This window comes from Anopheles gambiae, chromosome 3, assembly GCF_943734735.2.
Source record: "Anopheles gambiae chromosome 3, idAnoGambNW_F1_1, whole genome shotgun sequence".
Taxonomy (NCBI): Eukaryota; Metazoa; Arthropoda; class Insecta; order Diptera; family Culicidae; genus Anopheles; species Anopheles gambiae.
This window is the reverse complement of record NC_064602.1, coordinates 67,234,062-67,258,779: the sequence shown is the minus strand read 5'-3', so window position 1 is coordinate 67,258,779 and position 24,718 is coordinate 67,234,062. Positions and strand designations below refer to the sequence as shown.

Below are 24,718 nucleotides of genomic sequence, written 5' to 3'. Positions count from 1 at the left end.
CTATATAGTCCCAGTTTCGTCCGTCGCGACTGATTCTTTGAGGTGAACTGCTTTCTCAGCCTGTAGAATAATCGGTTGGCAGCCAGCGTCGTGGCGCGCAGCTCAGCTATTATGCTATTGTCGTTACTTGTCTTTCACCCGAAGTAGTTGAACTCTTCATCGAAACAAAGCAAACTCTATGATTTTTCTCGTACCTTTTATCCTTCCCAAATAACAAAGAGTGCGTTGTTTTTTTTTCATTTAAGTTAGGAAACTTTATTCACAAAACAACATACAGCTACAGCTAATATAATTTCATTTCGTCTTTAAATAACACTATTTCGTTTTACCACTACACTATTCGGTATGGAAGAAGAAAGGAGCATGAGGATGGGAGGTCGTTCGGCGGATGATGAATCGTTTGAATGGTGCGAAGGCCTATCATGGCCTGGTCGGTAAGTGACATCGATTGAGTTTGCTCAATGTTTCGTGCTATCGTGTTGGATGCTGCATAACTGCCAGCATTTTTCACTTTTTTCATTGATTACTTTTTGTAAGCCGGTGATACGGTAGTTGTGTGATGGTCTGAGCCAAAACAAAATATAAATCAAATCATAGAAAACGTGCACGCCAGGAGGGATAATGTGGCTAAGTTTCGGCTTATAGCTCGGCTATACAAACCGGCCCAAAGAACGAACATATGGCAAACAAACAAAAAAATAATACAACAAAATCCGACAACAAACTTCTTCCAATTGGCTGCCTTTCTTACTTTAGTACGCACTGGCAATCGATTGTTTGGTATGGGAGAAGGTGTGAAACAAAAAGTGGAACGTGCCGGTCGCGGCTGAATGAGGTCGATCAGTGCACTAAGGATGTGGGTGTGTGTGTGTGTGCAATGAGTAGTTATCCAGTGTCGATCAAAGACTGAAGGGGGATTATGATTTTATGTGGCCCAACATCGTGGCATCGTGGTGGTACGAGGAGTATTTTTCTATTCACTTCACTTTAGATATGCAAAATCACTCACAAAAAAAGCGTGCGCCATCTCCGTGCGAGTCGCTGCAGGAGTACTTTTAGGTGATTAGAAGAAGATGGCCAAAATAATAATAACAAAGAGTGTGTGTGTGTGTGGGAAGGAAGGATGCGGGAAAAACACAATCTAAACAAACGTTATACACGTTGCGTGTGCAAAATGTCTACACACGTACTATGATCGCACTCACCCGCACGCCAAGCGAAGGGAGGGAAAGAGAGACACGGGCAGTGCGATCAATACTGGATACGATAACGAGCCTACTTCTTGTAGTTGTGGTAGTAGTGGAACGAGTTCAGGCTGTTGTCGTAGGACAGGTCCTTCCACAGCGACAGATCGACCTCGGGGATCTGCGAGCACGGCACGACCTGGTTGCTGTGGGAAATTCGCAGGAACGCCTTCGGCTGCATCGACGCGACGTGGTTGCCGTTGTCGCAGAACAGTCGGGCCATGCTGGCCTTGCGCAGTTCAGCCAGCTGTTCGCGAGTGAAGGCCAGATCCTTGTCGCCGCGCTCGTAGAAGAACCGATCGGCCACACGGGTGCGATAGAACTGCTCGGTCAGGATGCACAGGAAGGTGGGACCGGCGAGGGCACCGTTGACGTGGGCCTCGAGCGAACCGCCGACCGTTAGATCGATATCGTCAATGCTAGCGTACAGGGACTGCAGTTTCGAAACGTCCTGCGGCGAGATCAGATCCATCAGATCCTCCCAGGTGGAGGCACGCTTGAAGCCGCAGAACTCGCGGTAATCGTTGTAGCCGGCCAGACCATGGTCACGGTTGCGCTGGATGTCGATGGCACGCAGATCACCTCCGAACGGACGACCGCGACGGAACAGGAAGTGCTTGATCTCGGCGTCGAAGTTCGTGTCGGTCAGCTCCTCGGGCTGGGTGGCAAGACCGCGCGTCAGGAAGTCGTAGTTGTCGCCGGCTTCAATGATCGAGGGACGGTTGAACCAGTCGCTCAGACGCAGCGAACCAGTCGGCTTGCGGATCTCCGAAACCAAACTGTGTAAGAAGAGGAGGAAAAGAAAAGCAGAGATCTTGATTAGTAATGGGCTCTCCCAAACAAACACCTTTGCGACCGGTCACTTACTCCAGACGTCCTTCGATCTGCGAGTGGAAGTAACGGAAGGCAGCAGTAGCGTGAGAGTTCAGCACTGACGGGTCCTGGCTCGGGTCGTAGTCGTTGATGTACTCTCCGCCCTTCACACGGTAGATCAGACGGTTCTTGACCATGTTCTCCCAGCCGAGGAAGATCGGCAGCCACTCGTAGTAGTTGATGTGCTGGTACTGGGCAATGTTGATGCGGCGCGCCTCCTGGAACAGCAGCTCATCGTCCCAGTGCGGGTTGTACTTCTGCAGCTGGTCGGCGATGCGGTTGTGCTCGCGCAGCAGCACGATCTGCATGATCGTCAGGCCCGGGTTCTGGTTGACACGCGAATCTCCGGCCAGATAGCACACCTCGTCACGCGACTCGTTCTCGCACTCGGTCGTGGCGTTCGGGTTGTTCGGGGGCCATTCGTATCCGTCGCGCTCGACCACCGCCATACGTCCACCGGTGAAGGCACGGATGCCAGCGTTCTGCTGATCCGAGTTGCCGTATACGAGCGACAGGTCCAGGTAGGAGGTGACGGTCGTCAACTGTTCGGCGGGCTGGCTCGGATGGGTCGGCGTGCACTGGTCCTCCCGGTCGGTAAGCGTGCGGACAAAGTTGATGCACTCCGTTTCCGTCTGCGAGTGGGCCGGATCGTGCTCGGGGACGATGATCGGGTAACAGCTGCTCGGTGCACGCTCCTTGCCAATCAGCTTGCCTTCATCGGTACAGCAACGGGTCGGGTGTTTCTCTGTAAAGGTGCAAGTAAATTAGTCAAGCCCCTCGCACATCACACACAATAACGCCACAAACGCCACACTTACTCGACTGAGTACCGCCAGCCTGCATGCTCATGTCGTGCGTCATGATCTGTCCCCACTGCATGTTAGCGAGAGTGTACTCCGGATCGGGGATGTCCTGCTCACCGAAAGCGACCAGCGAAACGACACGGGCATTGGGCAGCTCCTGGCCAGTAACGGACACGGTCGGCAGCGAGATACCATCACCGTACTTGGGCGTCAGCAGACGACCGTACCGACGGTTCGGCGTACCCCAGGTCGGGTTCTGCAGGTTATTGCACGAGCCATCCAGGGTGCGGTAGCGCGACTTCTCGCATGCCGGTGGTGCTGGGCACTGAGGCTGAGCCTGCAGCGCACTCAGGAACGGTACGGTGTAGCGGGTTTTGCTAACCAGCGGGCTGTAGAAAGATGTAGGAAACGTGGCTGGTTTAGTAAGATCTGAGCCTGAATGTCCTGAGAGCCAGCTGTTACTTACGCGTAGTGCGGAGCAGCAGCATGGCTGTAATGGTTGGCGGTAACGACGTGAGCGGCCGGTGCATACACGTGGGAAGCTTTCTGCAGCAGCCTTGGCTGTGCGGCCGGTTGATCGTGATGGACCACGCTGTACGAGGTGGCCACATTCACTGCATCGACCTGGGCGAGGGCGATCAACGCTGATGCTACTACAAACAGCATCATCTGTAGAGAGGAGAAAAAGAATAAAGCAATGTCGATTAGTAATGTTATCTTTACAGCAGGTAAAATTGAGTTATCACACGGTATAGAGAGAACAGTTGGTTACGGTTGGTTGCCGCTTTACCAAACGCTCATACATAAATCGGCACACTTTGACCTCTGGTGTCAAAATGGTTGCACACGCGCCACATCCACGGCCCGTTGAGAAACTGTAGTAACTTGGATTGTTTACATTAGGCTCCGTTCGGGCGCGCACAGCAGCCGTCAACAACATGCAGCAATCAGTGCTGCAACAGTGCGCATGGCTGTGAGCTTATTACTCCCCAACTAGTAGCAGCACGCCAATGTTCTTACAGAATTCTTAATTCATCTACCCTTAGCATGGAGGGTGACCTAGACACAGCAATGGATACACACTTGCACACCAGCTTACAGGCAATAGTGTCCACCGTTTCCATTGAGAATTCCCCGTGCCTAACTTCACTAGTAGTTTATGTAGTGACTACCTTCTGCCCCACTACCTCCTACCCCTTTTTTCCGCAGTCTTACTACTTGCAATCATGGAAGGTGTGTGTGTGGTTTGGAGGCCCGCTAGTTATTTGCTCGAAGCACTGGGTGTTGTTTATTCAATGTCGACAGCTTTGGGCAGGGTGGTGCGATCGCGGCACTTGCAGCCGCGTTCGTGTGCACATTTTATCAATTATCCGTTTGTGTGCAATGTAATTGCCACCATCCGGTATATGTGTGTGTGCGTCTGTGTGAGTTTGCTTTAAGGTTCGCAGGTTTGTGGCATTGCTTTGTAGTATGACTCGTGCGTATTGATTTTGGTGGAAATGGGTTGCGTTTTAATTAAAAGCGCATTGTAAATTCCACCCATTTATAACAGCAAAATCAGAAAAATGCCTCTACATGGCTTTCTATCGAACCCGGTGGTTCCGGTTTAGCCAGTTCCAATATGCTTCCCACAGCGGTACCAGACATCACTTAATTTACTTTCCAAGGCACACCGAGGCGGTCGTAGCGTGCCATAAAGCGCACAATTAACTGCGCCGCCATCACACCTCTGCGACACTCGCAAATCAAAACTATCATTTTGATTCACTTAATTACTTTCAAATGGTACCAAGCTTAATGCTACATTCCAACCTTAAACCGTACGCTGGCAACTTATCTCCCAACGACAGTGAGATGCAGGTCGCATGGTTGGTAAATTATGACGCCCCGACCTTCAAGCTTTCATTGCACCGGCCGAACGGGGAAGAGATTGAATTTAATCCTTTTGTGAGCGGGTCTGGCGTGATGCAGTGTGTCACCCTACGTTTGTTGGTGGGAGTTTTGCTGCCCCCATCATCATCATCATCAGCATCAACAGGCGGGAATGGAAAGCCAATTGACTGCTTGGTCAAATAACCGAATAATGGGTGGTATTGATCGTAACCCCCGCTTGAAGGACACACGAAGCTACGAAGTGACCATTATGTACTCTCTAGTCGCGTACTTTGGGCGTAGCCGGTATGATTGCGCTTGTGGCTTTTGTTGATGATTAATGCGCAGCAGCTTTTGCTTACCATTCCGGGCCAAAGTGCTCTTTTTTTGGTTTGCTTTGTGTAGCAGACTTCTTGACTTTGTGTAGCTACAAACCACGCGGGAAAAACGGGTCACCGTATTTATTTCTACAATTCAGGAAGCATTCGGACCACTCGTTGCTGACCTTACTTAAAAGTGGTGCGCGGGCGAGCTTACGCGATCGTCAGGCTCCTCCGCGTGGCCAACTGGATCGCAGTGCACGAACGGTTAAAGGTGCAGCTTGCATATGAACCGCTTTGAATAGTAAAGCCAGTCGGGAGGGCAAAGAACATTTTATCAGCTTGCCTGCATCGCAACAATTTACGTTGGTTGCGGTGGTAGCAATTCCCTCCATCTCCACCACGTGTATGCACGAAGAACTCGCATGAGTTAGAAACGGCTCGGCAGCGCTACCCCGGGTAGCGCTTGTAACCGCGTCAACATTGCACTCAGCAGCAGCAGCTACTACCCCTGGAGTGGATTGTGATGGCATTCTGGTTCTGGTCTGGCTTCTTGTAATGTCATGAAATACGGCACGGCATCGCATTGGAGTGCAGACATGCCTGCCTTAAACGAGTGCGACAAAGGGAAAAATGGTACCGGGCTGGAGTGTGAATCGTGCCCCAGGAAGGGAGGGACGAACGCAAAGTGACGTGCGCGGTGACAGGGAACGATCGCACTGGGAAGCAGAGCATTATGCAATACCTGCCCATACTATTAAACATACTCTTCCATCGGCTCTCGTCGGCGTCGTCGGGAATCGAGGTTGGAAGTCGCTTGCCGATCGAATGTCGAAGCCTCGGCCTCCTCGGTCTGTGCTCACGTATCCGTTGCTCTGAAGGGCAGCTCGAGTTTGCCAGCCATCATTTAAATCAGCACGGTAGCAAAACTGCGATCGGTGGAATATTGTTACGGCTGTTGCGGTCCCTCATCCATCCTATTCAGCAGTGTGCCGTTTAATTAATTTAAACTTTTGTCCACAGCTCGTAAATCGTATCGAACGGATTGGTTACAGTGCGCCCCTGCTGAGAGCACAAAGCATGGTGTGTCGGAGCGTTTTAAAACAGCGATTGATTATCATGGTGTGATGGGGTGTTTTTATTAGCCTGTGCACACCTCCTACTACAGCAACAATAAAAAAACAGGCGATGGAGTTTTGATAGAGCTGTTTTGTATCGCTATTACCGTAACGAAACCGGGTGTGTAATGTTTCTATTCGTTCGGAAGGCTTTGTCAGCTTCGATCGGCATGCTATGCGGTCTAGGAACCGGACGTACTCGTTGCTCGAGCTTAAACAGCCATTTAATTAGATCGTTTCAAATTTCTATGCGACCTTGGAGGAGATCATGTATCACTCGCTGCTGGTGGTCGGTTGCGGTGTCGTTGGAAGTGTTTATCCACCAATTAGCTGTGAGGGATATGGATCGACAAAGGAGTAGGCGATACCGATCGGTCGGGCTGGTCAGGCTGTCAGATTAGCAAAACGGTGGCGCTTGGCGATTGTACCGAGAATGCGGGAATGATAGATCGTGATCACCGCTAAGACGATCGTAGCCGATTCGCAGATAATCTTGAATCACGATCGTTCCTTTTCAGATACAAGGTAGAACAGAGTTGCTGGAGCAGCATTTAGTATCGGAATCGTACTCTCTTGTGCATTATTAATCGGAGTGATCGTCCGTACCAACCCTACCCCAGCAAAGGGAGCTAACTTTCACCAGACCAGTAACCTTCAACTTGTTTACCATCGGAACGGACTGTGTCCGGTGAATGGGTGAAGGCAGGAAAAGCTACAATAGCAAAGCACTGTTTTACCATTGTGAATCGAGTGTGAACCAGCTTCTTGCTTTTGTTTCAATCTTGTCCGCCTGCATGGATCGTGGCGGGAAAAAACATAATTTTACCGGAATCCTTTCACATACCATGCATGCGGCTTGTTATTGAGAGCGACCGGATTGCTGGACCACGCAATCGAGTGTTGATAATAATTGATTGGAGTTGGTTTTGTTTTGGTGATGCCGTCGATGCGAGTCCGAGGTCCATTAGTGGCGTGAGTGTAAATTATTGCTTTAAGAAGTGGTTGTGTGCGAACGGGAGATCAGGTTGTCATTCCCGCGCATTGTAATCCAATTCGAATGGGGGACAGCTGTGTGCGTTAATCTTGATTTTACTTTTCTATGAAACAGGATGCCTTTTAAGGTGCTTCTATCGATTGCTTTTGAGACCCAAGTAGCAACTGTATAATTGTTTCTTTTGTAATATAAATCATGCTTTCCAATGAGCGCTAAGTTTATTGATTACGATAATACACACACTCTACCTTTCATCGGGTTTTTCAAATTGTGTTTTAAATATTTAACCAGCAGAAAAGCTTTGCTTTACCCGCGCCATTATGTGGTTCGTGAGTGCAGGTCGCTTACATCATACCAGCGGCACGTTGCATGCCAAGGCGACCGCCAACTTCCTTCTCTCTAGGGCACGATAATGACAGCTACTCTCCGGTAATACTAGACAAAAGAGCCAACCTTGCCGATCTTGGGTGACAATTTAAGGATTTAACCAGCACGAAAGTCAAACACCTTTCGCACGCATCGTTAGCGCATGGTTTGGCGCAAGTGAGGGCTAAGCCTGCGGTTACCTGTTGGTACGGTACGTGAACTGCGGTCAGCTTCGTCCAAGAACGCAGCGATCCATCAAATGTAACGACTGCCGGCAGTGCAAATACCGACGCATTATGTTGCATTATTAATTACCGATCGCCAAACCGTCAAGGGAGTAGTAATGCTATCGATACTACCACCGTCAGCATGTTTCGCCGGCGGCAACGTAAATCCAATTATCAGATGTCGTTGCACATTGCGAATTTCAGTGCCTGAGTGTGCCTTGGTCCTTCTAAGTCTTCCTCTGCACAGGTATTTTGACAGTAGTGTAGCGGGAAACTTCACTAATGAGTCCGTCGGTACAAATCATCGATCGAGCAGTGTAATTTGCACCTATTATGGTGGTTGATTCGTGTGCAGTCGAAAAAAACCCGATCGTTGAACGCTGTTTGGCTGTTAAGGTTATAATCTTGAGGTGATGGTAATGCACTAGTAATGAGTAGGGGTTAACACTTCACTGTGTTGGTTATTACCTATTATTGCCTCGGGGAAATTGGACTTGTTGGTGAGACAAACCGTGGCTGTTCCAAACAATGTTGACTCGTATGATTGAAAAGAACCTTTCAGATCATTTACAAACCGTTTCAATCATTGATCTTAGCTTCATAATGAACACATCAAATAACGCTGGCAGTTCTAATGTCGAACAAATTGCGACAGCAGTTTAACATCTCCGTCAAAAGCGTGATCTAAATGCATCACAATTGCTACACAAAACCAATCGCTGCCATTGTTCAGTTTTGATGTAGCGAAATGTACCAATCGGCGACTACTTCGACACTTCTCAAGATGCATCGATTTTTGTTTGGCGAACCATTTTTCACGAATCACGAATGCATTCCGTGCGTCCAAGTGGATCACCGTTCGGCTGATCGATCGCCAAATCGATTGAGCAACCGGCTGGGTTTTCTCGTGCCCCCGTTATCCATTGAATCTATCGGCTGTTGGTAACGGATTTTCGGACTCAAAAGTCTAGGCTAAAATCTTCGTCACGACCTTGTACGTTGTAGCTCCCACTCAGCTCGACACACCAGGAGATGCATGCATTATGTTGCAAATCTACGCACCAAAGCCATGGGGAAAAAACGGTAACTAAACCACCAATGCTTTCATCGAGTGCTTCAATGCCAACCGTGGCTCCGTCCTCTGGTATGTGCGCCAGGTGGCTGGAAGTTTAATTTTTATACGTCAATAAACTCAACGTTGCCTGTTTGCACGGACATAAAGCTGGAGGGCAACCCCGCACGGTTGATCAACAGGTTCGTGAAGTAGTTCAGCAGAACCTAAGTACCACAACCGCGCGCGAGGGACAGAGGGTCACCTACGTACGCAGGCGGGATTGTGTGGAGCCATAAATCAATGCTTTTAGCCTTAGCCGTGCACGGTACCGTGCTTTGCGGTGCAAGGTTTCATTCAGTTTTGCACCTTCAGCGATCACAATACAATAATGATCGTTATTGTAGCATTCAGCATAAATTCAATTGGATGAATAACAAGTGAGTGTCTGTCGATTGCTTTCAAATCGAATCCAATAAATCCATCTCTTAGTCCCACGAGCGAATTAGTGAAATTTGCACAATTCCATCGAGCTAATTCTCTGTTCATTTTTCCCTATCTGATTCACTACCATCTTGAGCTTTAATTTTACATCAACCACGATGGCATAAAATAAATATATAAGTGGCACGATGGCAGTCACACCCGGTTGTCAAATCATTAAGCCATTAAGCCGCTATAAATCACCATCGTTCGGATGCGTCTCAATTTCAACTCAATCACCGGCTGGCCCTCTTCCAATGGTCCAGAGGCCAATAATGGAAGTGCCGGTGAACGGTGTCGATGATAATGATCTTCCTCATAATTGCCTCGCTAAAGATGCGAGGCGACTCCTTTCGGCTTCGTACGTGAAGATCAATATCATCGGCGATCGATGATGATCGTGTAAAAAAAAAGTTACATCGCTCCGAGCGATGTTTCGCCTAACAAACCACGGCTCTGTACTCAGACACTGTAGGGGTAGTAATGCTACCTGACATTGGCATTACTTTGCACATCAGCACACCGCTGCTGTAGTTCGGTAAAACTTTGGCCACTCATTAGCGAGATGTACACCGGTTTTGGTAACCCTCGGTTGCGCTGTATCTGAAAGGGTTTCCCATCTTTCCGTCCTTCCACACGGTGCGCGCGTTCCATTGTGCAAGAGAGACACACATGGTCGGTGCCACACAAATTATAGCCATTTAGGGCAGGCGAAACGAAACGAAACATAACGAAAAGCGCTCCCGCAAGTGCTCCGAAATATTTGCCATGTTGCGGCTGTGGTCGGGGTAAAAGAAAATCTAACGAAGGATGAAAGGATTGCTCCAACACACATTGTGTAGTGTGCGGGCGTCTCGAGATGCGGCTCGTTTGCGACAGTCAGGCAAAGATTGCAGGCACCGCTTCACCGGGACATGGCTTGTTAGCTTCATGTTCCGTTGCTTAACGGAAACTCCTCCCCCTTTGGTGCAATCGGTGCGAATCGGGTGCGTATTGTTTCGCGGCAGGATGCAGACCAATGGTGCAACTGGTTGTTGTACACAACTGAGTACACAATTGAGATGGAGATTTGAGGGTTGTTTTGGCCAAAGTGTGTTGATTATGGCTTTGGTGAGCGTTTTTCTTCTGCAATATCTATAGAGACAAGGTTTGTCATAATGCTCAAAGTGGGAAGTTTGTGTATTCTTTGTAGATACCACACTGTGGTAATTTTAAAACCTGTTAGTACTTAGTATTTCTTTCATATTTTCCAATAGATGGCGCTAGAGTTTGTTCTTAGTTGACTAATTTCGAAGCCATCATTCCATCTACTAGCAAATGTAGCCTCTATTCTGAGCTTCCAATCAAAGCCTCTATTCTGAGCTTCTGTATCAATTTCAGCTTAGCCAAGATTGCCTATAATCGTTCATCACGGAAATATCCTCCCACCAGAAAAAGTCATTAAAATCAATTAACAACCTGCTCGAGTGCAATTTCATTTGCGGAAATGAAATCCAAAATGTCCCATGAAACCTGCTTTGAATCAAGCTAACTCGCTCCAGCAAATACCGCACGGTTCACAAAACATTGTTGCATATATACCTTACGCCTCACTTCCCCGTAGCAAAAAATGCACTGTAAACAAATCACCAATCATGCTCAGCAAACACGATTTCAAATGCGCACGGTCGCACGGTGTCACAAGAGACCGTGAATCCGGACCTAACCTACCGAGCCGCTCGATAACCCTCCCCCCCGGGGGTCGGGGTGCGTGGAGTGATGCATTGTAAACAGGCTCCCCCGTTCGGCAAACAGACAAACAAATCGGCAAGTTACCCACAGTGCAACCGATTGTGCCGAGAAGGGTGGATGGCTTAAAGAAGCATACGAACGGGCGCCCCAAAAGCGCATGTGGCACGTGTTTAATAGTAAGCTTTCGTGCGTTGCATTCAATGCAACCGAGGGGACTGTTAAGCATGAATCAAAACTTCGCAAACAAATGAACTAAGCTGGTGGCTGTGGGAAAGTGGTTGCTTTCACATCGTGCCCCTACACCTTCGATGCGTGCAGTGTGGCGCGGCGCAATGATCTACGTTGTATCGCGCACCAAGCGTGGCTCAGGGGGACGCAATATCGAGTGAGAACGAATCTCAGCGCGTGGCAAATTCTCATGCCGGGTTGTGATAAGGTTGGTTTTAGCTTAATTAATGTTGATTCAAGTAATGCAACGCTGGTGCGTTGGTAGGAGCAAACAATCGGTCTCCATTGCTCACTAGCAACCTCTTAGCAAACCCAACAGCAGCAACAATCGTTGCTGGTAAATGGAACAAAATTGCTGCAAGCTTCTAAATTACTTCACAACACACTTTCATTCCCTACTCCTACTGCCAATAAGAAATTCAATCCATCCATTCCGACGTGTGTAATGTCTATCATTAAACATCCACGGCAAAACGCTACCAACCATCTTCATGCAACCCCGCAATGCTTTTCCTCATTTCGCCCGGTGATAGTAATTATGCTGTACCACGTACCACTGGGGGCTGCAATTTGTCTAAAGTGTTACCGAGTGCGTCGCGCGTTATCGGCCATTTCTTCCGAATGGCCAGGGCTATGGGTAAAGTACAAACTCACTTCCGCGTAAGGCGAGCGGAATGGTTCCACAAACCCACAAGCTCCCCGGGGGTTAAAGGTTTGCCATTTATACACACATCTGCAAAGACGAACGCTTGCCCCATCCGATTGACCGTTGCGTAAGCGCAGTGGTTGTTAGATCGGTCAAACGACAGCTCACCAGCGGAAAGGAGTAATCAGTACCAACAACAGGAAACGGTGCTGCCGGTGATGTGATTGATTGGAAAGGAAACCTCGCATCAAAAGTATTGTGCCAACAAAACAGAATTAGATCGAAACGAAAATCGGACACCAACAAGCTTAACAACGGTACACAGGATGATGGGGCGCGAACGCTTTATGATGTAGCGAGATAATTCCAACGTCCTCGTGCCAGTAATGGCGCATGACCTTGGTGTGCGGCGTGCAGGGCGTGAAAGGCGCAACCAGCTCCGGTTTATAAATCATTCAACTTCACCAGGTGGAGCCTTCACCAGTTTTTTGTTGTTGCTGTTGCCGTGGTGTCCACTTATTTTCCGAAAAAGACCAATTTCAAATGTAAATCATCGATTTGCGAACGTTACGCCGGACCACTGGACCGCGGACTGTCATCTTGGGGTGGTGCGTGTCGCAATGCGATCACATTTTACGCACGACCAATTAATCGATCTCGAATGACCCGCCATCGACTAATGATCGATGGCAGTAATCTTGTTCGCTACAGTTGGTCCCACCGCTGCTGGACCCTTGCAACGCTCTTGAGCCACTTCCTAGCAACAAAGTAGGCGCAAAGTAAACGGAATGGTAAGAGATGATTAGAATGACACAGCTTGAGGTTGTGGATGTAGAGGAGCCATTGGGGGCCTCATTTTTAGTGTCCCACTGAGTGAACTCAACTAATTGCTGCCAACCCCTCTTCAAAATCGTGCGCTACTCGCGGTGAAGGGGAATTAATTCGAAACGGGCTGACAATCGCGCACGGAATGTGGCGTGTGATGGATTTTCAAACAAAAACATTGATTCTACACCCAATGTGCCAATCAAATGTGGCATATCAGGCGTTTTACTCAACCGGCAACAAGGAAGTGTTGAACGAAATTGGAAAGTTCGATTAGGTTTCCACGATCAATAGGACATTCTTCCCCCATCGAACGAAGTGTTTATTTCGAAATGCAACTTATTGGAGACACTCTGTGGAATGTGGATTGTCCGCTGCCAGGGCGCACATTTTTAATAGGAGGCTGAAAAATTGAATCCATGCATAAGGCAGCCGGCCAGAGTGTACTCATTATGGGCATGCAAAAATCAATCACCGATTCCAATTTTAACAAGCAATCACTATCACGCTCCGTGACACAGCACGGCCATCTGCATATGACGGCCTAAATGGGAGCGAAACATGACAACGCTGATCTTGACCGGGCATAATACCCTGCCGACAAAACAACTCGGTCCCGGTCCCAGAGTGGACACCCGGAGCTGGATTTGGCCACGGTGTTTAGTCGCCTATTTTCCATCCTTCCCCTTAATTCATTCCACCAGCTTCCTTACACCACATTCGTTCCCTGCAATTGGCGCGTGTTTACATTGTAGCCAGAGTCGCCAGAGATAATATCGCATGGAGTGGTAATTTCAGGGCAATTTCACCAACGGGCCGGAAAACGAAGCAAGGCGATCCTGAAGGCAGCAGGTACTGTTACGTACCCAGCTGGTCCCGCACGGTTGAAAGTATCAATCAAAGCCTGACGACGGGAGCAGGTGGTTGTATAATTGATTAATCTTAAGCTACTCGGGTTGTGATGGTGGCCTTATTTGCGATCTGTGGCCTAAGCCTATAAAAACACACACACACGGTCCCACGTCTTCTAATCCTAGTTCCGTGAGAGATATGTGACGGTGATTGGTGGAATCGGGGGTTATGATTAGACGTGTGCGCGGGACTTTACGTAAAGTCACGCACTAATGTGACAACCTCATTTCGGGGAATTACACGCAGCCGGGAGATGTGGGTGTCCAAAATTACCTGAAATGAAAGGAAAGAAAACAAACAAGGTCAGTAAAAACGACACAAGACACGATTGACAGCGTGCACAGGAAAGCGTATTTCTTTTTGCGTTGCATCTAGTATTCACTGATCGAGTAAATGTTTAGTGCATTGTGTTTTTCTGAACCTTAAGCTACCCAAATTTGTTCGTGGTTCAGTGTGTTCCGCTAAATTCCAATTTCAATTTTGTTTTCGTAAAATTATTGTGAAAAAATCCACACCAGTTCTCAAAATCCTCGTACTACTACAATGTCATACATCTTTCTGTTCGAAGTTATCGTCGATGATTTGAATATCTTTTCGGACAGTCGAAATTCAATTGGTCAGAATGACCCCGGTACGGCACGGCAGGAACTGTGCGTCCGTCTGCAGCTCGCCAGCTTGGTACGGTGTGAGGTGTGTGAGAAAGATTTTGGCTCCGCGCTAGACATCGAGGTGCGTAAAACGGGTGAAAACTGTCTCTTTGCTTACAATCCCTCGTCCGAGCTGATGGAAGAGCAATCGCTCGACTTGCGAATATCGGCCCACGGAAAGGGTCCCGATGGGAGCAAACGATTGATCGGTAGCTGGAGGGAACCGGGGCATGAAATGTTGGTCGCATTGGCCCAGGCGTACGACCTGCAGAATGGTACACCGGCTCAGGACAACTCCAAGGAATCGTTGGCATCTGCCGAATCGCTTACAGCAGATGCCAAACGAAACAAACCCGTTTCGAACACACTGAAAGCAATGTATCCGCTGGAAACTGAATCGAACGGTAGCAACAACAACAATACGGTCGTTGGGTTCGTCGTTCTCACCATTCGAATGTCTTGCCTTGGGCCAAACATCAATCAGAAGGTACTGTTCGGAGGGCGTGATCTGCAGCAGCAACCGGTCACTTGCTACAAGGTGCAAGACGAACCGGTCGTACAGTGTGTGACGCTCGAGGACCAGGACGAGCAGCAGCTGGTATGTCCGAAGGGAAGCCTTGCCAGCATTGTCGGAACGGCCATCGAGCCGGAAGTGCAACCGTACGATGAGTATGCGGCAGAACTGAACGGGAATGCCATCTGTATCCGGGTGGAGAAGGACGCCAACATTGCGGTCAGCCTTGACGGAGAGGAAACTGACGGTTGCACCAAAGGGTGTTGGGTAAGTTGAGTCTGAAGGTTGTTGTCCGTGTCCGAAAACATGATCAATTTCCACGTCTTTTTCTGTCTCTCTTTCTGAAAAACAGACCTCTCTTACCCTTCCGGATGGAGTGTACGGACTGAAGGAGGAATACGTCCGCCGGGAAGCGAACAACTGCCAGCTGCCCGTCATCCGCGGCACCCTCAAGTACCCGGCGTATCATTGGGCGGGCGATTTTATGGTCGCTAAAAAGACAACGCCCGTAACGGTGGATGACTACCGGAAGCGGTCCGATCCTACGCGTACCGTCGGGCTGCAAGCGCTCCCGCCCGATCAGCTCGAGCGAGACTGTGCCGGCATCGAGATCTGTCGCAAAGGATGGCACGATCCGAATGTGGATGTGTTTGTGCTGAAGCTGGGCAAGAACAAGCGCACCACCACGGCGGATGGAAATCCACGCAACGAGGTGGAAATTGAGCTGCGAACACCGCGTGGCCCATCGCGTGAGATACGGCCGAAGGAAACGAGGGGGGTGCAGGTGATCGAGGCCGAGTTTGAACCGGCCCGGGAAATGCAAAAGCCGGCCGCCGGTGAAGGTGGTGAACCGACCAAGAAAGCGAAGCCCGCCGGCAAGAAAGGCAAAAAGAAATAGAAACAAAACGCAGCAAGACAGAGACAGACACACAAATGGAGCCTTTCCGGTGAGCGTGGTTCGATTATTTAATGCACCTGTGCCATATGGGCACAAGGAGGAAAGGGCGGGGGGGTGGGAAGAAGGAAAGGGTGGTAGTACTACAGCGTGCAAACGCGGTAATAAATCAGAGAAAGTTTTTTTGATCTGTATATGTTTGCACCGGTAGCGAAAGCAACACTGCTGGGGTGGCCGCGGCGTGTGGGCTTTAGTAACCCAGGGCTAATAAGACTCATTTGAAATGGGCTTTGTTTCCGTTTCGAATGCTGATCGGAATTATGCAATTGTGACGAGTTTGCTTCGAACTGATCAAAAACTGGTTCACCAATTGTTGAATAATATTTATGACGATTTTCTGTTTGTTTTATGTTACACATCAGTCATCTCTGTGGAGCTTTTCGTTTTAAGAGCCGTGTGTTAAATTTTATGCTACTCATCATAATTTTCTCATTTGGCAGCTTATGGATGGAAAGTGCCATAAATAAATAAAATATGACTCTATCGATACAACCTTCACGGGGATGTACCTTTAAGTAACCAAAAGCAGGACACAAAACAAGTGAACTTAATTGGTTGTAATTTGGCACAACACTTTTACAACTTTTTGGTAGTGTACCGTCATCGTTGAACGATGCGTTACGCCATGAAACGCACGCATCATGCAAGGTGTGGAACGAAATGTCCAACCCAACCCCGGTTACCACCAAAACGAAAAATTTAGTAAGCCTCATAGCGCAAGCTGCTTGCGAAATGTGTGTGTTTAATTTGTACCAATGTTTATGTTGAATTTAATACGAAATTTATGTGTTACCACACGGCGAGCGAAAAAAGGGTCAATTCTTTCGTAATTGTCCATAGTTGTTACTGTCAATATATTGTTTAATTTAAAATGTTCAATTTGTGCCAAACAATTTACTCCTCGGCGGCTCATGCTGCCCACCGTACTCTTCTTCTTGTGATGTCAATTAGCTTCTGCTGCACCATATAAGTGCTAGATCAAAATCTGTATCACCCAACAATGGCTACAGCCTTCACGTTTGAACCGCTGGTAAATTGATTCCGCCAGCATCTAAATCCGTTGACATTTTACCTCCGGAAGCGCGGGGGAATTATTATTTCAATAACATCGCCCACCTCTTCCCCTATGTCCGCACAAATGGCGTACCGCGGTAGCATCTCACGGCGGCCATAAAAGCATGCGCGCGCAACTCAAACTTCAACGTTCAGCGCACAGTTGGCATGTCTTTCGTGAATGCCACCGCACCGACTCGCTGGTTGCACGCCCCAAAATCGACGATAAATAGATTTACCGAACAACGACGCCACGCCACGCTATGGCCGTTTGCATAATGCTCAGAATCAAGGTTTCCAACATCGTGTAATCAATTTGTTTGATGATTCGCTTTTCTCGATACCGGCGCGTTCCACCATGTACGCCAGTGGCACACGAAAAGTGCGGATGCGGATTTTGCTTTCGCCTTCGCGCACACAAACACCCCATCGTGGCGGCGCATTACCAAAAGGGTTCGTGGCTTGCTGCTGCGTTGAAGTCGTTTGATTGCCACTGTGTGTGCGCGCGCGCACTGGTTGCATTTGAATGCGTGCAGTTTTTATTGTTTTAGGCGCGCTTTCGTCGTGGAATTGAATTGAAGGAAACAAAAGAGCGAAAAACAAACCGTTGTAGTTTCGGGGTTAACTGCTTAACCTTTGCCTAGCAATGCGCTAGGGTTGTGTTTTTCCCTCCTCCGCATTCCAACTGAAAAATTGATTGCTCTTTTCGCGATGACATTTGACACCTGATGGAAAAGGTCTCCCGCGCACGCCAACATGATCATCATTTCGAGGTGCTGAAATTGGACACCAGTGCGATATGAATGTCATGATCGCGCGCGGCACGAAATGACATGAAAATTGACCCGAAAAAAACTGCTGCCGGACGGAAACCGTAAAAAATTGTGACGCTTCGAACTGAACATCTCTTCCGAAACGCGATAGATCGCTTCCATTTGAGTTTCTTCAAGCTGTATGAGAAGGTTTGCAAATCGGTTAATAAAACACGGTGTAACAATGTACAAAAAAAAATGCCGATCCACCAAACAAACGCAGAGGCACTGTGGCACTTGGCAAGCAGGCGCCACGCGATCGATTCTGTAGACGATTCTGTGCGCGATTGGGTTGAGGTCGTGTGAAAGTGTTCGCCCCTACCGTACCGGGAATGGCATTGGTGCTAATTAGCGTTAATGTGGCCGCTTCGAAGGTGAGAAGCTCCAGCGTTCCCGCGCTAACCATTAATTAATTTGCAAACAGAGAAGGAAAAACAGTAACAACCTAGATGAACTGTGGTATTGAACTAATTTCGGAATTGTGTGTATGTGTTTTTTTTCATTCCTTTTTTATGTTTACATTCCTCCGCACTAAGAAAAAAGGGCACTAACTTCGCTGAGCGATGAACCTCACCACCGTAGCTGTACGTTCCGATTGCTGCTTTGTTGTTTTGTTGCACACGCCTCGGATTATGCTTATGAAATAAACACGCATACACGTTGTAATTGGTGAGGAAAAGGGACGATTTACAACCACCGATAAGGTTTGGAGGAAATATCGCGTTGATGATAGTGTTTCAAATTAAGTTATTATCATGCATCGATCACCTTAGGGGGTAGGATCACCTTTTCCACTATGAAGTGGTTCGGTTGGCATCATCATCCTGATGTAAGCGCACACAAACACACCAACACCCTTCACATTCGGCCGGTGCAATGTCGCGTGACTGTTCGTCGTACTGTCTGTCCATCCATGATCCGTTAAAACAACCCGCCTTATAAAGTAAAAAATGAACTTTTTTTATATTTTAAGTGACCAAATTTAAGCCATCACTGTCCAATTGACCTGCCGCCGCGGTGGGTTAGGTTCGTATGAAAAATGTATGAACCACATGGCAGAAGTAAAAACAAAAAAAAACTAGAGAAAGAAATATTACATCCATAATTATGCGCAGATGAGCCGCGCACGCGCATGAGAGAGGCTGCACCTTTCGGTGGCTCCGATCAATTGGAGCAAAACCACCATCACCGTAACAGGGGGCCAAAAGCAACAGCACGCTGAGTGAGTGGTTCGATCATGCCGGCAAAATCTTGCAATCCCCCTACCAGTAAACTGTATTACCAGCGGGTGGCGTTTATTTTTTGGATTTAGTGCTGCATTGAGTGAACTCGTACATCATACAGGCGTAAAATTAGATGAAAAATTTATAAGTCAATAAATCATATCGCCCCCAACCCACCTCCCAAGTGCTAGTGCTGGTGGTGCGTGGTAACGAAACGGCACAGGGAAAGGTGCATGTGAAAGTTTTGTTTTTGTCCTTTCGTTCCATCGCACCGGCACCTGACGGAAGATGAATAGCTCAAACGTCAATCATGATCGTGGCCCGTTGTCTATTGGTCCATTTATCAGGTTAGTGATCGGTGGAGTGGAATTTGACGCTCATTGCAGGGATGACAGGCTGCACACTTGCTCCAAATAATTACACCAGTAACTGCTGGGCGCCTCGTGCAGGCCGTCCCATTATGGGCTTGCATTAGGGCATATTCTTACGCTCGTACCTGGCATACAAAAGGCTCTGGCATGTTCGCAGGAGTTTGCGAAATGTGGCCTTACCCCTCTAATAACACAAAAATCTTAACCTCTCCGAACGACTTAACCGACCCCGTTAATCAATCTTGTACTTGCCTGCCCCTTGCTTAAGACGTCACGTTTGGGAATGTGTGGTGCGTGTCTCGCGAAACGCGAAACCGCACGCAGGCACAGTGCGTTTTTGTTCAGGCTCCGTCTTCACAAAGGCTCACACATCTCACAGCGATCGTGAGTTTTCAGCGCGCTGCTACCTTGAGCAATCCTAGCAGCGTGCCCAGCAAACCACACATTAAAGGGTTTGGAGTTTTTCCTTCCCATTTCGTTCGGCTGTGTGTGAGCGGCGCCGCTGGTCACTGTTCTTTTCGAAATCGGCACAGCGCAAAACGCACCAACCCCGCCCAGAACGCAGCGAACGCGCCGGGTCGTCGTTTCATTAGACAAAAAGTGTCCCGGCTTCCCCGAGCACAGGCGGTAATTGCGAAGCGAGCTGACAATTGTGTGTGAGTGTTTGTGCATTCTGCAAGGGCCGGGTGGTAATTATCACGCGGTGGTGACCAACCCGCGGCAAACTGTTGCCGCAATCGCAATCGGTTCGGTTCTAGTTTTGTCTCCTATTGCCCACCAATGAATGGGAATGCGAAATGCGAAATTCTTCGAATGTTTGCGCATTTAACTGCGCCCGGGCATGAATGAAGCATGCTTCCGTCTATGCCGTTTGATTGATGTACTCTCGAAGGTTTAGCGAGTGTTGTTCTTACCTTCGCAGGGTAGGATCTATGCACGGTAGGGCGTGAATAACGCGTCCACACCTGTCATAACAGTGTCGTTTAAAGCGATTACAAAACGTCACTTGCTAACCTACTTTAATGAGGTTGCGATCTCTCGCTACAGATAGATCACAAACGCGCAAGCCCACATAGAGTTGTGGAGTCAATTTGAGCTGTTTATTGGAATTAATAGTGCTAAGAGATGAAATTGTTTTCTGCATTTGCTGCAGTTGCTCTCGCAGATCCTAATCAGATACAACGCATTCCAATTTGTAGTACGCTCGCTCTCTCCCAAGTTGAAGGGTTTTCCCTTCTATTCCACAGAACCACAGTCATCTCATTCCCGCAGATTACATTAAACCGCGGAATGTCCGTTAATTAACAGACCACCGCAGGGTTCATTAGAGTTGCATTTCAAATTAAGTTATTAGGAGCGTGATTGAAATGTCTCAACATTCCGGGAAACTGGACGTCCATATGTCTCGAAAGACCAAAACCTGATGAAAATCTGCTGCGCGCTGGACGACCCTAACCGAGCCTAACTGAAGTGTTACATCTGTTTTCCGCGATGCTGCGGTGTAATTGCTGGGACGTCATGCACTACACTCGTCATTCCCGATTTGGACGCGAACTGCGTGGCGATTTAATCGGCATGAAAAGATCTTCACCTAAAAGTGTGTAAATTGGTAATGCAGCACGTGAAAGAACCGTACGAATAGCGCACCGTCTGTGAGTGTTTGATTGCAGGTTGACTCAAACGAGACAATAAGCGTAACAAACCCAACTTTACTCTGTAATTTAGCCAACAAGCAACTCAAGAGCATCAATCATAAAGGTCCAGATCATGCGTTTGGTGGACATTAGTGCAGATATCATGCTTCCAGAATGATACGCTTTTGAGGGTCATGAAACGAACGGTGAGTTGGTGAGTTACAAAATCCTCTCCGGTCGATCGATACAGAGCAACTTTTCACACAATTCTAATGTCTAATATCCACTGAAATGTGCGTAGGTATCGCAGCTACTGGCTGACATTTCGAGTGTACTGCAAACCCATCAAACCTTGCGGACCACCGGTCGGAGACTGTGATTATGTCGTCGCAAATCATAGCCCTACCGTTTGCTGCTGCTGCCTCTGTTTTTGAATGAGGTTTGGAAAGTCGTTGATTTTGCATTGAAAAATTGACATTCACTACCGGGCGAGGAGTGGATGATGGTGGTGGTGGGATTGTGCCACGGGCTCACCGAGACGCGAAAGTTTGGCTAATCAGTGAGAAATTGCTAAACAACTGCAACCCTTTACGTAAGAGCGTAAGCGCGGGTGAGTAATGTAACCAGATTTATGAGGTGTTAGAGCCGTGTAATTGTGCCTGGCAGATGATGATGATGTTGATGATGATGCGGGAAAAGATGTAATTAAAAATGTCCCATACTAAGCGTAGGTAGATAATTTGTGTGCGCATGATTCACATGCACAGTTTGATAACAAGTCACTGATTCGGAGATGAGATCTGAAATTCTCATTGAACAATTTTTGATGGCGCATAGAAGGAAAGGGCTCTACCTAGATGGGATCCGCACAACAAACTATATAGCTAGTTGAGAAACTGTTTCAAACCCAAAAACCTTCCAGCCCTATGATTGACAGATGTAGGTTACTAGTATATTCGTCCTATTGCTGTTCAGTTTGCGTTTCCAAAACTAAACATCCTCCACAGTGGAGAGCGAACCTGTTTCGCTGCACGCAAAACTAATGGAAACCTGTCGCCTCAAGCTAAAACCATTGTTTATTTTACACTCCTTTTGTGTTGACCCTCGGGTCCAACCTAACCATTGTCAGCCAGTCAGCAAGCCTGCGAGCCTGCGTGTATTTAATTACGCATAGGTACACGCACGGACACTCACACACGTGTTGGGAGATATTTATCTCCCGCACGCACTGATGCAATGCGATCAACTGCTGGTCTCAAGATCACTCGCACAACCCTTATTTCCAAGGATTACGAAATTCGCGAATATCCAAACACCCAGAACCTCCGGACACCTTGAAGGACGAAGAAGAAAGAGAGAAAGATACACGTGGGAGTGGAAAGGGGGAGCCCCAACAGTGATCGCCCGCAAGTGAAAGCGATCCAAAGCGTTGGCCTTGCCAACGCCAAGGCTCTTCGCATCGCGACAGGGCCGAAGGCGACAGTGATTGGCGATGTGAAGCGTGAGAGAATGGGAAAGAGTGTTGATCGGTGTCGACGTAACCATCCGGTTTCCTTGTGCGACAGCGATCAGAACCTTCCGTTCGCCGGTGACGGTGTGGTGTCAGAATCCAACACTCCATGGTGAATGGTGAAAAGTATTCAAAAAAGCACTTAACCAGTTTGGTGCACAGAAGTTTGGCCCAGCCTTTGTGAAAGTTGTTCTACCGAGCTCGGCTTGTGAGTCATTTCGGGCGTTCTTCAGCCCAACAACTCCAAACGCGCATAGGAAGGTCGTCAATATCGGGCGTTTTTTTTTGTGTTTACTTTTGTTCCTTTTTCCATCTTCTCCATCACACCTGTGTGTGAGATTGAGGAAACGCAACCGGAATGTGCACCCCTTGTGGCAGTGGGTCATTAAGAGTGGATGATATAATTTCCGAGCGTGAGGAAAGCGGTTGCCCCCGAGGCTTACTGATCCACCTACGTACTCTTCAACGATTTGCCATTGTTGAGAAACTGTGCAAGTAATCGGGCATATCGTCCCGAGACATCTCACGTACTTGCAGTGATTACATGCAAACAATGATAGGTGAAGATCGTTTTGATGATCAGCAAATTACACGCACACACGATCGTAAGTCGGAGGGAGGAGCAGACCAGCGGTACCAGTAGTTCCGGAGATCCGGTCCGTTGGTGTGGTTTCTCTTTTTCTTTCTCTTGTATTTTTTATCGGCGAGGCTTGTTGGCAGCTGTTACAGGATGAATTTTATCAGATTTCCGCCACTTAGCCATTGGAACCGGCTCTAACGACAGAACCTGCTGTGTGTTTTGTGTACGGTAGCGCTTAAGCAGGTACTAAGGAGGTGCACTAACACCGGACAGGGTGTGTGACATTGCAACTTTGAATTATCGAACATAAAATCATTCGTTTTTGTTTACATTTCTTTATCAAAACTGGTGTATAGAGCTTCATTAAATGAACTACTAATAGTGTTTAATTAAACTTTTAAATAAAATTCATCAGTTCAAGTTATTAAGAATAGTTCGTTAAATCCATTCATTCAATTTCTTCATTAAATAACCTATTAGATAACCTTGTAAATCTATTCTTCTATCGATATCTCTTATTTAACCCGTTTTATGTAAGTAAGCTTTCTTTTAAAATGTTTTTTATGACATCCTTTATCCAAAGGATGTATGAAAAAGTTGAATTTGTATACCATATAAAATTTATTTTAAATATTATATTTAATTTAAGATGCTTTTACACTAATTTTAATTTACCATGGGTTGTTTTCTAATCTTCTTTGCCATTGCTTCATTTTATTTTAGCAACCATTTAACAAACTTCACCACAATATGTTACAATTAACACCAGAAGGATTATTTGACATCGCCCTTTGTTCAATTAGACCCTTTTTATAGCATCTAAAACAAAAATTCGATCACACAACGGTGCTAAAAACTCAATTGACCGTTTTCCCTCATTTCCATCTCACACCCAAAATTCGAACAACACTTTGCTATTTAGAAGCGTTGGTCTCAATTAAACCACCATGCCTCAATGAACATAGTTTGGAGCGTGTGTTGTTTTACCAACATTACAAGGTGAGTCGAGAGCGTTCCTTTCGACCCGTTGCTCATGATCGGTTGCCTGCAGTGCTGGAGGAGAACGCTCACAGGTCACTCTAGAATCCGCACCGGGTCAATGGAGCAGCAAAGCATGTTCTTGAGCATACCGTGTGCTCCAAAAACATCCAAAAGGTTAGTGTAGGGCATTTCATTGCGAAATTGCTTCCTTGTTGTTGTGTCCTTGCAGTGGTTCAAGTTTGCTTCAAGTTCCTTAACATCGCTATTTGTGCGAATGATCCGGTTCACTGACTAAACGAAATTCCGGAACTTTTCCCATGCACTCCCTTATCACAGTTTGTCAAGTTTTTTTGTATATTTTCTTGGAATTGTTCTTTGAGCAAAATTGCTTCCATCTATTAAATGAAAAATCCTTCACTTCCATGTTTTTTTTTCAGAAATGTTCACAATCACAATCACAATACACTTGTATTTCCGCTCACCTTGGTCGTGTATGTAAGAAAATCCTCTAATTGGGCACTAGTTAGCACTGGCCGCGCTGCAAACACTCGCTATCTTCTCCGCCAACGATGGTTTTAAGTTGAAATTATTTTGTGAAAGAAAAGCACACAGTGATGTACAAAATAGAGAAAAGGACACTCGAAGGAAAAGGTTGCCTGGTGCGTCTAGTTTCTTAGCACCCGCTGTTTGTGCGTGCCAAGAAGCCAAGATCGAACTGTGACTGAAACGGATCCGTTTGCTCCGT

The 24,718-nt window shown here is 47.4% G+C and overlaps 2 protein-coding genes across 2 annotated transcripts; one reads left to right on the top strand and one right to left on the bottom strand.

Annotated features, from left to right (window-relative positions):
* Nucleotides 1–227: 227 nt before the first annotated feature.
* LOC1272535 (peroxidase) lies at nt 228–24,718 on the bottom strand. The gene is made up of 5 exons (XM_061657795.1): nt 24,456–24,718; nt 3,387–3,589; nt 2,936–3,309; nt 2,112–2,862; nt 228–2,023 (listed from the first exon to the last, which is right to left on the bottom strand). Exons 2-5 carry the CDS (start codon nt 3,587–3,589, stop codon nt 1,276–1,278), a joined length of 2,076 nt encoding a protein of 691 aa, XP_061513779.1. The 5' UTR covers nt 24,456–24,718; the 3' UTR covers nt 228–1,275.
* On the top strand, nt 13,975–24,584 carry LOC133393316 (uncharacterized). The gene is made up of 3 exons (XM_061657796.1): nt 13,975–15,121; nt 15,207–15,801; nt 24,411–24,584. Exons 1-2 carry the CDS (start codon nt 14,237–14,239, stop codon nt 15,750–15,752), a joined length of 1,431 nt encoding a protein of 476 aa, XP_061513780.1. The 5' UTR covers nt 13,975–14,236; the 3' UTR covers nt 15,753–15,801; nt 24,411–24,584.